This window comes from Scyliorhinus canicula, chromosome 24 (assembly GCF_902713615.1).
Source record: "Scyliorhinus canicula chromosome 24, sScyCan1.1, whole genome shotgun sequence".
NCBI lineage: Eukaryota > Metazoa > Chordata > Chondrichthyes > Carcharhiniformes > Scyliorhinidae > Scyliorhinus > Scyliorhinus canicula.
This window is the reverse complement of record NC_052169.1, coordinates 19723109-19737409: the sequence shown is the minus strand read 5'-3', so window position 1 is coordinate 19737409 and position 14301 is coordinate 19723109. Positions and strand designations below refer to the sequence as shown.

General features: G+C 49.2%; 1 protein-coding gene across 10 annotated transcripts in view; it reads left to right on the top strand.

Moving 5' to 3' along the window:
- The window catches only part of LOC119956851 (zinc finger protein 609-like), a 201607-nt gene that overhangs the window by 170382 nt on the left and 16924 nt on the right, over positions 1–14301 (top strand). For all 10 annotated transcript variants that reach the window (XM_038784353.1, XM_038784354.1, XM_038784349.1 and 7 more), the window contains one exon: positions 5806–6187. In XM_038784353.1, coding sequence (XP_038640281.1) covers positions 5806–6187 — 382 coding nt within the window. The remainder of the gene's footprint in view (positions 1–5805; positions 6188–14301) is intronic.

Genomic DNA, 14301 nt, shown 5'->3' with positions numbered 1-14301 from the left:
GCTCACCTAGTCCCACTCCCCTCACAGCTCACCTGGTCCCACTACCATCACAGCTCACCTACTCCCACTCCCCTTACAGCTCACCTAGTCCCACTCCCCTTACAGCTCACCTACTCCCACTCCCCTCACAGCTCACCTAGTCCCACTCCCATCACAGCTCACCTACTCCCACTCCCATCACAGCTCACCTAGTCCCACTCCCCTCACAGCTCACCTGGTCCCACTACCATCACAGCTCACCTACTCCCACTCCCCTTACAGCTCACCTAGTCCCACTCCCCTTACAGCTCACCTACTCCCACTCCCCTCACAGCTCACCTAGTCCCACTCCCATCACAGCTCACCTACTCCCACTCCCATCACAGCTCACCTAGTCCCACTCTCCTCACAGCTCACCTAGTCCCACTCCCCTCACAGCTCACCTAGTCCCACTCTCCTCACAGCTCACCTACTCCCACTCCCATCACAGCTCACCTGGTCCCACTCCCATCACAGCTCACCTAGTCCCACTCCCATCACAGCTCACCTACTCCCACTCCCCTCACAGCTCACCTGGTCCCACTCCCATCACAGCTCACCTGGTCCCACTCCCATCACAGCTCACCTACTCCCACTCCCCTCACAGCTCACCTGGTCCCACTCCCATCACAGCTCACCTACTCCCACTCCCCTTACAGTTCACCTACTCCCACTCCCCTTACAGCTCACCTAGTCCCACTCCCCTCACAGCTCACCTGGCCCCACTCCCATCACAGCTCACCTGGTCCCACTCCCATCACAGCTCACCTAGTCCCACTTTCCTCACAGCTCACCTACTCACACTCCCCTCACAGCTCACCTGGTCCCACTCCCATCACAGCTCACCTGGTCCCACTCCCATCACAGCTCACCTGGTCCCACTCCCATCACAGCTCACCTAGTCCCACTCCCCTTACAGCTCACCTACTCCCACTCCCATCACAGCTCACCTGGTCCCACTCCCATCACAGCTCACCTACTCCCACTCCCCTTACAGCTCACCTGGTCCTACTCTCATCACAGCTCACCTAGTCCCACTCCCCTTACAGCTCACCTGGTCCCACTCTCCTTACAGCTCACCTAGTCCCACTCTCCTCACAGCTCACCTGGTCCCACTCCCCTTACAGCTCACCTGGTCCCACTCTCCTTACAGCTCACCTGGACCCACTCTCCTCACAGCGCACCTACTCCCACTCCCCTTACAGCGCACCTACTCCCACTCCCCTCACAGCTCACCTGGTCCCACTCCCATCACAGCTCACCTGGTCCTACTCTCATCACAGCTCACCTGGTCCCACTCCCCTTACAGCTTACCTGGTCCCTCTCGCCTCACAGCTCACCCACTCACACTCTCCTCACAGCTCACCTACTCCCACTCCCCTTATAGCTCACCTAGTACCACTCCCCTCACAGCTCACCTGGTCCCACTCCCATCACAGCTCACCTAGTCCCACTTTCCTCACAGCTCACCTACTCACACTCCCCTCACAGCTCACCTGGTCCCACTCCCATCACAGCTCACCTGGTCCCACTCCCATCACAGCTCACCTGGTCCCACTCCCATCACAGCTCACCTGGTCCCACTCCCATCACAGCTCACCTGGTCCCACTCCCATCACAGCTCACCTGGTCCCACTCCCATCACAGCTCACCTACTCCCACTCTCCTCACAGCTCACCTACTCCCACTCCCCTTATAGCTCACCTAGTCCCACTCTCCTCACAGCTCACCTGGTCCCTCTCCCCTCACAGCTCACCTACTCCCACTCCCCTTATAGCTCACCTGGTCTCCCACTCCTCACAGCTCACCTGGTCCCACTCCCCTCACAGCTCACCTGGTCCCACTCCCCTCACAGCTCACCTGGTCCCACTCCCCTTAAAGCTCACCTACTCCCACTCCTCTCACAGGTCACCTACTCACACTCCCCTCACAGCCTACCTGGTCCCACTCCCCTTAAAGCTCACCTACTCCCACTCCCCTCACAGACCGCCTAGTCCCACTCCCCTCACAGCTCTCCTACTCACTCCCCTTACAGCTCACCTACTCCCACTCCCCTCACAGGTCACCTACTCACACTCCCCTCACAGCCTACCTGGTCCCACTCCCCTTAAAGCTCACCTACTCCCACTCCTCTCACAGGTCACCTACTCACACTCCCCTCACAGCCTACCTGGTCCCACTCCCCTTAAAGCTCACCTACTCCCACTCCCCTCACAGACCGCCTAGTCCCACTCCCCTCACAGCTCTCCTACTCACTCCCCTTACAGCTCACCTACTCCCACTCCCCTCACAGGTCACTTACTCACACTCCCCATACAGCCCGCCTAGTCCCACGCCCCTCACAGCTCACCTAGTCACACTCCCCTTACAGCTCACCTACTCCCGCTCCCCTCACAGGTCACCTACTCACACTCCCCTCACAGACCGCCTAGTCCCACTCCCCTCACAGCTCACCTAGTCACACTCCCCTTACAGCTCACCTACTCCCGCTCCCCTCACAGCTCACCTGGTCCCTCTCCCCTCACAGCCCGCCTAGTCCCACTCCCCTCACAGCCCGCCTACTCCCACTCCCCTCAGAGCTCACCTACTCCCACTCCCCTCACAGCTCACCTGGTCCCACTCCCCTCACAGCTCACCTGGTCCCACTCTCCACTCAACTATGTATCTCTGCAAAAGTATTCCTCTTCAGACAATCATCCAGCTCTCATTCAAAGGTCTCAATTAAATCTGGTTACATCATTGATTCATGCAGCTAATGATAGCTTGAACTGCAAATTTGACTTAATTGCACCATCGTGCATTTCAACAGACCAGAGCCCCCTCCTCCACCTTCCAAAACCTGCCCGCTTCTCCTGCAGTGGTTAGAATTTGGCACTTGGGATAATGACAGTTAATCTAACAAATAGAGCAATGTTATTCCCAAAAATCCATTGTGTCTCACCTGAGACGAGATGGGACTCGACTAAATAAATAGAGCAGTGTTATATTTAACAATATTTAATTCCAATAATCGTGCAGTGGATCTGCTGCTAATTTGTCAAAACTGTTCTGACACGTCAACTGAGTGGAGTATCTTACTGGTAAGTGTTATGAGGCACCACATGATAAGTGAGGTGAGATGTGATGTTTGTTATTGAAAACCATGCTACTAAATGTATGAATTACTTAATAAAAATGCCTGTATGATGATTTAGATCATAAAATTGTAACCTGAATGTTTTTTGTTATCCCTAAACTGAATAAATGAACTAAATAAATCCCTAAACTAAAAAACTGCTTTTAAGGGCAGCACGGTGGCGCAGTGGGTTAGCCCTGCAGCCTCACGGCGCTGAGGTCCCAGGTTCGATCCCGGCTCTGCGTCACTGTCCGTGTGGAGTTTGCACATTCTCCCCGTGTCTGCGTGGGTTTCACCCCCACAACCCAAAGATGTGCAGGCTAGGTAGATTGGCCACACTAAATTGCCCCTTAATTGGAAAAAATGAATTGAATACACTAAATTTATTTAAAAAACTGCTTTTACATCACCCTAATAGCAGTATAGTTCATTTTCTTCCTGATTACATCACAAAGTGTCTTAAAAACAAACTGTTTAAAAATAAATTTAGAGTACCCAGTTCATTTTTTCCAATTAAGGAGCAAATTAGCGTGGCCATTCCACCCAGCCTTTGGGTTGTGGGGGCGAAACCCACGCATACACGGGGAGAATGTGCAAACTCCACACAGACAGTGACCCAGAGCCGGGATCTAACCCGGGACCTCAGCGCTGTGAGGCTGCAGGGCTAACCCACTGCTCCACCGTGCTGACCTGCAAAAACAAACCTGCCCCCATCCTCAAACGCCCATATCTGCAGTAAATTGTTCCATGGCTTTGACTGCCAGATTGTGGAGACACTTGTTAAATTAAAATGCGCTGCGTTACAGATTAGGAGAGACAGGTAGCGAGGAAAGCAGCCATTCTCCATAAGCCAGAAAGCCTGTTTGGAAATAAAGGTTTTTCTTTTGTGCCAACGGGCAACTTCAGACCGACTTTCACGAGACATTGTAATGTCTAACATCAAAAGCATCGCACAGGCTTCACCAGCCCTGCGAGTTGAAATAACGGTCGAGCTGTGCAATTAGATAACCTGGAGCCCATGAAACTGCCCTTCAGCACCCCTGGTCTTGGGAACAACCCAGGAATTCCTGTGTGCGCAGGAGACTTATGGTTAGAAATTTCTGTGCTCAGGAGCACTTTGAACTGCCTGTTAAGTAGGTCTGCTCGAAATGCATTTGTGTGCTGGCACGAAAACCTTTTGCCTTTTTCCAACTACCTCTTCATCGACAGAATGGGGTGCAGATGTGAAAGAGGTTATATTTACTATTTGACAGTATGTTGCAGTAATTCCACATTTAAGTCTCCTTTAGTCTTGGACAATGCACAGGCACAGGTGAGAATAGCCGTTCTCCGTCATGGTGGCCTCCGATGTCATTCGACCACCTCGTAAAGTGGGTATCATCCTGAGCAAGGTGGTTTCATTCTTTCCCCAAAGTGGATACATGGGCGACCCACTGTTTCCTGAAATTCCACAGAGAAGTTATTTTCCTCTTTTGAACCTGAGGGTATTTCCCACAGAGCAGCCACCCTGCACAGCTGTAAATGTCACCACATCTGTATTTGCTGCATCTGTTATCCAGGTTTCTTCTGATGGGAAATGCGCAGGCTAAGATTTCAGCCCTTGTACCAAGCTCTCGCTGGCTGATGCCCTCTGTCACTGCCCCTGCCTGGGTTTGTGGGTATCAGGGGGGCAGGCACCCCTTTTGCCAGTGCCACGGCAAGAACAAATGGAGGAGTCTGCCGGTCGGCGACCTGCCATCCAAAACTAGTGCCTGGCTGCAGGAACCCCACTTCTCCCAAGACCCTCTGCATTTCCTTGTTACTGCTTCCTGTATAAGGGACCGATCCATACATCTCTTTCCAGCAGACTCGTGCCCTTTAGGGGTCCAGTCACCATCTGACTCTGTTCCTTTTGGGGTCCGCACCTGCCCCTCTGGGGTAATTATATTTTAGCCCACTGGTCATACCAGTTTCCAGTATTGCACTCGGTCTCATTCAGGCCATTCCAACCTGAGCGTGTAACTGGCCTTTTAAACAATTCTCGGTAGATCTATGCCTCAGAACATCAAATGGGGATTTCCAATAGTGACCAAGACTTGGCCTATCCAGATAGATCCCAGCCCCCCTCCAAGCCAGACTGCTGTGTGAGTTATGGCAGGTGTCTGGCATAATGGCCAAGATAATGGCTCCCTGACATTATTTGGCAGCTGAGGCCTAGGTGATTAGTACTTTACTGTTTGACATGATTAAGATGGGGAACTCACATTGTGGAGGATCAGGGGAAGGAATTTGCAGTTATATCAATGTGGTCAATGCCAACAAATTTCCCACTTTCCCCAGACAGACGTGTTTTTTCTCAAACTGGAGGCCTGAAAATAAACCAAACCTGCCTCACTCTGCATTCACCCACTGAAAACAGTTAGTGCTTGGCTGCATTAACCCATGAAGCACCTTCATGTGCTGATACAAAAGCTTTGTTGGCCTGCGATTTTGCACTTTGACTTTGAGGGGAGCTAAATCAATTCTAATGTTCGCGATAAATGTGGTTATATATTAAAGAGGCTCTGAGGTACCATATCTGTTTGCTTCACACAGGCCCAGACAGTGTCCAGATGGCCGTGGTATTTTGTGCACTGTTGCAATTGTTAATGCCGTTTGGGCAAGATCGAGTCATTCAGGATTGTATTTTTCAGGAACCCGACAGCAGGGTGTGGTCTTGCGTCTACCCGAACAAGTACACCGAGCAGCAAAAGGCCGAAGAGGAGAGGTGGAAAGAAGCAGAGCGAGAACGGAAATTCAAGGAAGAAAGCTCATCGCGACTAAGGAGCAAAGAGATAGCAGTTAAAGAGGAAAGCAAAGACAGCATGTGCTTGGAGTCCCGTTCAACCTCTGTGGAAGAGTGCCGATCTGTTGGGAAGGATCCCAGATCAGGACTTCACATTCCCGTGTCCTCCTCGATGGTTCAGCACCCGTCGTACATGCCATATGTCCATGGCTACCCTTACGCAAAGCCTTATGAATCTCCCCACCCGGGATTTCGAGGGGTGACGCCAATGATGATGCAGAATTATCCAGGTAAAGGCAGGGGTTCAGTTGGCGTTGTCCCGTATCTGGGTGAGTCACCAAGCCCGCAGCAGATTATTAAAAGGTGATGGTGGGCTGCTGCCTTGCTCCGCTGTGGTTTCAAGACTGTTCAACGGTTTTGTGGTCATTTCTACAGATGCCTATGGTTTTTGTTCCCTAAATTTTAAAAATTGTTTCAAACTATCATTCTCTGGATTACTGGTTCATATATCTGGATTACTAACCCATTAACACCTCTTGTTCCATTCTTAGAAATCCACTGTTTGATTCGAGGAAGGTTGACCTAGAACTGACATGCGTGTACGTTAACAGAATGTTTTTAGCTGGCTTTGCAGAAAGCATTTCAATGCAAGGTGTCACTTTATTGCACGGAGACACCCGTCATTTTATACTGCACCATGGGATGCACAATTCCAATCTCAGTCCAGAAATGTGCAGGTTAGGTGGATTGGCCATGCTAAATGACCCCTTACTGTCCAATTAGGTGGGGTTACAATGACAGGGCGGGGGAATGGGGTCAGGTAGGGTGCTCTTTCAGAGGTCTGTGCAAATTCGATGGGCCGAATGGCTTTCTTCTGTGGTAAGAGAGCCTTTACGTTCAATGATTCATATTGCTGAGTTCCTAATCTTCAGCTGCTTCACCATTGGGAGTTACAAAGCCGAAACCAATGAGTTCCAGGAGAGTTGTCCTTGTAGAGGACTTTGCTGGTACAATGCTGGTTGCCACACTGCCAGAAGGATGTGGAGGCTTTGGAGAGGGTACACAAGGGGTTTACTAGGATGTTGCCTATTCTGGAGGGTATTGGCTATGAGGAGAGGTTGGATACATTGTTTTCACTGGATCGACGGGAGTTGAAGGGCGACCTGATAACGGTCTACAAAATGAATAGCCATGATGGGGAGATGCCGGCGTTGGACTAGGGTGGGCACAGTAAGAAGTCTTACAACACCAGGTTAAAGTCCCAACGGGTTTGTTTGGAGTCACTAGTTTTCAGAGCGGATGAAGGAGCTCCGCTCTGAAAGCTCAAAATGAGTGGTGTGGATAGTCAGAAGCTTCTTCCCAGGTGGAAAAGTCAATTCCTAGGGAACAAAGGGTTAAAGTGCAAAGGACAAAGTTTAGAGGAACAAGGCAAGTTCTTTTACACAGAGGGTGGTGAATGCCTGGAACTTGATGCCGGGGGAGGTGGTGGAAGCAGGTGCGATAGCCACGTTTAAGAGGCATCTTGACGCATACATGACTACGATGGGAATAGAGGGATACAGACCCCAGGGATGCAGACGGTTTTAGTTTAGACAGGTTTCATGATCGGTGCAGGCTTGGAGGGCCGAAGGGCCTGTTCCTGTGCTGCATTGTTCTTTGATCTTTCCAAGCATGGAAGAATGCAGGAGGGTCTCAAAGAGAGGAGAAGGTAATAGAGAGAATCCGAGTTTAGGAGCTCGCCACATTTGCAGCTAAGATTGATGAGATCGACGTGGCAGGGGCAGGGGGGTGACGCGGGGAAGAAGACAAATTAACGTGGATCATTGCGAGTCATTTATTTGGGAACTAAGAAAGATAAATTAGAATCTCTTGTCAATGTTGAGTAGCTACGGACTGAGGAGGAGCGGAGAAATTTGAAAGTCCAAGCGTATAAACCATTAAAAACTAACGGACAGGTACAAAATGGAATTTTAACAACGCTAATGGGATATTGACTTGATCTCAGAGACTGGAATGCAGACGTGGAAGAAGTTATGCTTAAGGTATTTCAATGAATACAATGACTCGATACATGGCAAACTGTTTACTCTGTAAACAACGATCGGTCATTCTTTTTTAACTCTTTCATGGGATGTGTCTGTCGCTGGCATTCAGCCCCTCAATCCTGTTCCGCCATCCAAGTTGTTCATGTCTCACCTGTACCTCAGCTCCATTGAACCGCTGTATCGCCATGAAACGCAGAGAAAATGGGGCAGGCTCAAGGCTGACTTTGTTTCCCAGGTCCCTAAGAGTACCTCGCCTGAGAAAAGAAACTCGGGCGGAGTATGTGCATTGTTCTTTGTTGTCCGGAATGCTTTGCAGACATTCTGGGCACAGTAAGATCCCATGGCATCGTCTGACCTAAATGCAGCCAGGTGCCTTACATTCAGAAATCAATGTGAAAAATAAACGATTAACACAAAGTTCAAAGCTTTCTCTTCCACAAAAGGAAGGTATTATACTAGTTTGTTGACATTTGGTAATTTTAACAATCCTATACAATAAGACATAATTTCCTTGATTTAACCTGTCTTGTTCAGGTTGGTAGGAGCATAGGACCAGGAGTGGGTTATTTAGCCACAATAAGATCTTAGCAGTTCTGCCTGCTACAGTAGGCGGCATTTAAATTCAATTAATTAATAAATCCTGAATAAATGTTGGCCTCATTAATATTGGTTGTCATAAAAACCTATCTGGTTCACTAATATCCTTCACTAATATGTCAGGAATAAAAGAATGACTCAGGTAAGAGTAGGGCCAGTCAAGGACAGTGGTGGGAAGTTGTGTGTGGAGGCTGAGGAGATAAGTGAGATACTAAATGAATACTTTTCGTCAGTATTCACTCAGGAAAAAGATAATGTTGTGGAGGAGAATGCTGAGACCCAGGCTATTAGAATAGATGGCATTGAGGTGCATAGGGAAGAAGTGTTGGCAATTCTGGACAAGGTGAAAATAGATAAGTCCCCGGGGCCTGATGGGATTTATCCTAGGATTCTCTGGGAAGCCAGGGAAGAGATTGCTGAGCCTTTGGCTTTGATTTTATGTCATCATTGGCTACAGGAATAGTGCCAGAGGACTGGAGGATAGCAAATGTGGTCCCTTTGTTCAAGAAGGGGAGTAGAGATAATCCCGGTAACTATAGGCCGGTGAGCCTCACGTCTGTTGTGGGTAAAGTCTTGGAGAGGATTATAAGAGATACGATTTATAATCATCTAGATAGGAATAATATGATTAGGGAGAGTCAGCATGGTTTTGTGAAGGGTAGGTCATGCCTCACAAACCTTATCGAGTTCTTTGAGCAGGTGACTGAACAGGTAGACGAGGGTAGAGCAGTTGATGTGGTGTATATGGATTTCAGTAAAGCGTTTGATAAGGTTCCCCACGGTCGTCTATTGCAGAAAATACGGAGGCTGGGGATTGAGGGTGATGTAGAGATGTGGATCAGAAATTGGCTAGTTGAAAGAAGACAGAGGGTGGTGGTTGATGGCAAATGTTCAGAATGGAGTTCAGTTACAAGTGGCGTACCACAAGGATCTGTTCTGGGGCCGTTGCTGTTTGTCATTTTTATAAATGACCTCGAGGAGGGCACAGAAGGTTGGGTGAGTAAATTTGCAGACGACACTAAAGTCGGTGGAGTTGTAAACAGTGTGGAAGGATGTTGCAGGTTACAGAGGGACATAGATAAGCTGCAGAGCTGGGCTGAGAGGTGGCAAATGGAGTTTAATGTAGAGAAGTGTGAGGTGATTCACTTTGGAAAGAATAACAGGAATGCGGAATATTTGGCTAATGGTAAAATTCTTAGCAGTGTGGATGAGCAGAGGGATCTCGGTGTCCATGTACATAGATCCCTGAAAGTTGCCACCCAGGTTGATAGGGTTGTGTGTTGGCCTTTATTGGTAGAGGGATTGAGTTCCGGAGCCATGAGGTCATGTTGCAGCTGTACAAAACTCTGGTACGGGCGCATTTGGAGTATTGCGTACAGTTCTGGTCGCCTCATTATAGGAAGGACGTGGAAGCTTTGGAATGGGTGCAGAGGAGATTTACCAGGATGTTGCCTGGTATGGAGGGAAAATCTTATGAGGAAAGGCTGATGGACTTGAGGTTGTTTTCGTTAGAGAGAAGAAGGTTAAGAGGTGACTTAATAGAGGCATACAAAATGATCAGAGGGTTAGATAGGGTGGACAGTGAGAGCCTTCTCCCGCGGATGGAGGTGGCTAGCACGAGGGGACATAGCCTTAAATTGAGGGGTAATAGATATAGGACAGACGTCAGAGGTAGGTTTTTTACGCAAAGAGTGGTGAGGCCGTGGAATGCCCTACCTGCAACAGTAGTGAACTTGCCAACATTGAGGGCATTTAAAAGTTTATTGGATAAGCATATGGATGATAATGGCATAGTGTAGGTTAGATGGCCTTTAGTTTTGACTTCCAATGTCGGTGCAACATCGTGGGCCGAAGGGCCTGTACTGCGCTGAATCGTTCTATGTTCTATGTTCATGGAGGGAAATCTGCCATGTTTACCCGTTCTGACCTACTTGAGCAACACGGTAGCACGGTGGTTAGCACAATTGCTTCACAACTCCAGGGTCCCAGGTTCGATTCCCGGCTTGGGTCACTGCCTGTGTGGAGTCTGCACGTTCTCCCCGTGTGTGTGTGGGTTTCCTCCGGGTCCTCCAGTTTCCTCCCACAGTCCAAAGATGTGCAGGTTAGGTGGATTGTCCATGCTAAAACTGCCCTTAGTGCCCAAAATTGCCCTTTGTGTTGGGTCGGGTTACTGGGTTTTGGGGATAGGGTGTGGGATTGGGTCGGGTGCTCTTTCAAAGAGCCGGTGCAGACTCGATGGGCCGAATGGCCTCCTTCTGCACTGTAAATTCTATGATTGAGACTCCTGGCCTACAGCTCTTACCTGCCAAGCAGGCCACTCCGTTATATCCAACCACTACAGCTGAAAGCACAATGGGTGTGCCTATACCACGTGGACTGCAGTGATTCAAGAAGACGGCTCAAGAAGCTGCCATCACTGAGATGCATCAGGGAGCGGGGAAGGGTTGCCTGGGGCACTTCATTCCAACTGCCGGTCATACCTTTTTAGGATGAGGTCGATTGATTTGGTCTGTGGTTGTGGACGGGGGTGTAACTGCGAGTGAAGCAGGTAAGAGGGAATTCAGAAGATAAGAGTGGAGGAGCCTCAGCCCTCGCAATTGTGCAGCAGGTTTGAGCTGCTTGCGACCTGAATGGATGAGAGCAAGGGCTGAAAGGTGGACAGGCAAACTGCCCATGGTGCAGGAAGCCATTCTGAGCCAGGGGGTTAATAGGAATGAGAGTGGTGGTGGGGGGACAGCATAGTCAGACACGGTACCTTGCAGCCAAGAACAAGAATCCAGATGGCTGCCTGGGGCCAGGATTTGGGACGTCTGCTCTGGGCTGAAGACGAATTTGCAATGGGAGGGGGCAGGATCCAGTGGTGATGGTCCAGGTTGGTGCCAACGACATAGGTAAGACTAGGAAACAGGTTCTACTTGAGGTGTATGAGCAGCTAGGGGCTAAATTAAAAACCAGAACCTCAAAGGTCATATACTCAGGATTATTACCTGAGCTAGGAGCAAATTGGGGTAGGGTAAATAAGATTAGAGAGTTAATATGGTTCATGGTGGTTAGCATAAATGCTTCACAGTTCCAGGGTCCCAGGTTCGATTCCCGGCTGGGTCACTGTCTGTGCGGAGTCTGCACGTCCTCCCCGTGTGTGCGTGGGTTTCCTCCGGGTGCTCCGGTTTCCTCCCACAGTCCAAAGATGTGCGGGTTAGGTGGATTGGCCATGCTAAATTGCCCGTAGTGTACTAAAAAGTAAGGTTAAGGGGGGTGTTGTTGGGTTACGGGTATAGGGTGGATACGTGGGTTTGAGTAGGGTGATCATTGCTCGGCGCAACATCGAGGGCCGAAGGGCCTGTTCTGTGCTGTACTGTTCTATGTTCTATAAAGACTGGTGTGGGAGAAATGGGTTTTGATTCGTGGAGCACTGGCACCAGTACTGGGATAAGTAAGAACTGTACCAGTGGGGCAACCGTCACCTGAACCACACTGGGACCAGTGTTCCCGTGAGTTGTGTAACTAGAGCGATAGAGAGGGCTTTAAACTAAATAGCGGGGACGAGGGACCAAGTGTGGGAAGATGTGATCATTTAAAATGAGAGAAAGCAAGGTCGCAATAAGGGAAATGACAATCATTGTGGCGGGAAGGGGCAAAACCCACAAACTTACAGGTGAGCCAACAGATACAGCTGCTGGCTACAAAAATAGTGAAGGGACAAAATTAAAGATTCTGTATCTAAATGCCCACCACATTCGTAACAAAACAGATGAATTAAGAGCTCAAATAGAAATAAATACGGATGTTCTGATGGCTATGATAGAGACATGACTAAGATGACAATGGCTGGGACCTGAATATTCAAGGCTACAGGGACAGTTTATTCGAGCAACATGTTCTACATTCAACCCAAGAGCAGGTTATTCTAGATATGGTCATGTGCAATGACTCGGGATTTATTTATTTATTTTAATTAATGACTTCATAGTAAAGGCACTCCGGTAGCAGCAATCATGACGTGATTGAAGTTTGCATTTGGTTTGAGAGAGAGAAAAGTAGGTCGAAGACTAAAATTTTAACCTTAAATAAGGGCAATTATGAGGGTGTGAAGACACAGCTGGCTAAAGTGAGCTGGGAAATTAGATTAAGGGACAGGTCAGTAGATGCAATGGCAAATATTTAAGGTGAGATGTTCCAGCGATAAAGAGAGAGTTTCGGGGAAGGACGCAGCATCCGTGCCTAACTTAGGAAGTTTTAAAAATATATATCTTTAATTGATTTTTAACATTTTAAACGTACAACGCAAAACAACAACAAAAAAACCCGTCCTCCAATACCCCAACAACACAAAAGAAAAGGCCCACTCTCTTTCCCCCACCCTGAAGCAGCTGATGGTATCCAACTCTTTAAAGTGTATTGTAAACAAACCCCATATCTTGTGGAACTCCTCACACCCCCCTCCCATGTAGAAACTCCCATCAAGTCCCCCAGCCACACCGAGGCACAGGGCAGAGAGATTGACCTCCACCCCAATAGGACCCCACTGTGAGCAATTAGCCAGGCCAAGGCTAAAACATCTGCCCCCGCTCCCGTCTGCAGCTCCGGCAAGTCCGACATCCCAAATATGGTCCCCAAGGGACTGGGCTCCAAATCTACGTGTAAGGTCGCCGACATGATGCTGAAAAACGGCGTCCAAAATTTCTCCAACTTCGGGTCCTCCACCTCCTCAAACAACCGGATCTTCCTCAACTTCATCAGGTGCGCCCTGTGTACCACCTTTAGCTGTATCAGCCCCAGCCTCGTGCACAAAGTTGAGGTATTCACGCTCCGCAGCACCTCACAACACAACCCCTCCTACAGCATCCACATTAAGCAGAGATATTGGCCGTTACGCCCCACACCCCACTGGTCCTTATCCTTTTTTGAAATAAATTTAGAGTACCGAATTCAACGTTAGTCATAAAAGGGCAATTTAACATGGCCAATCCACCTACCCTGCACATCTTTTGTGGGAGTGAGACCCACGCACACAAGGACAGAATGTGTAAACTCCTTCACGTGGTAGCTATGAAAGCAGACTATCAAGGCTCTTGGTGGTTCATTCGGCTTCGGCCGAAGCGACCGGTGAGCCCTGTTCAGCTCATAGTGAGAGGTCCTCCTCCACCGCCCTCCAGCCCTTCAGGCAGTCCCTCAATCCGCAGATTCTGACATCGTGACATGTTCTCCAGGTGCTCCATTTGGCTCTCAACCCTCCTCCACAATCTGCAGCTCTTCGCCCATCGACGATGCCTCCCCCACCCCCTACAACACCTCTCCTCGCTCCCGCACTGCCGTCAACGTCTTTCCCAGAGCCTCCTTTATCAAGGCCAGCGTATCATTCACCAACTTCTTGAGCAAGGCTATCGTCTCCTTTTGATGCCTGTTGAAATGTTTGGCGAACTGACGCTCAAACTCCACCGCCATCACCTCAGCCACCTTGTCCACTGTATTGAGCGGAGTCCCACCTGATGAGCTTGCTTCTACCATTTTTCCACCACAGAATTCCGCTCTCAGGCAGACTATCGCTTGCACCTTTTCACCCAGTATTCTTCTTCTGGGTTATCAACATCCTTTAGTTGCCACACCGTTTCAAGAGATCAATTCTATAAAACTTTCCCCTCAAAACTGGGTGAAAAAGGCCAAAAACCGAAAGCTCCAGCAGGAACCACACAACGTGCGACCTCCACCTACATGTCGCCACCGGAAGTCCCTCAGTGAAAGATAGTGTCAAATTGAAAGAA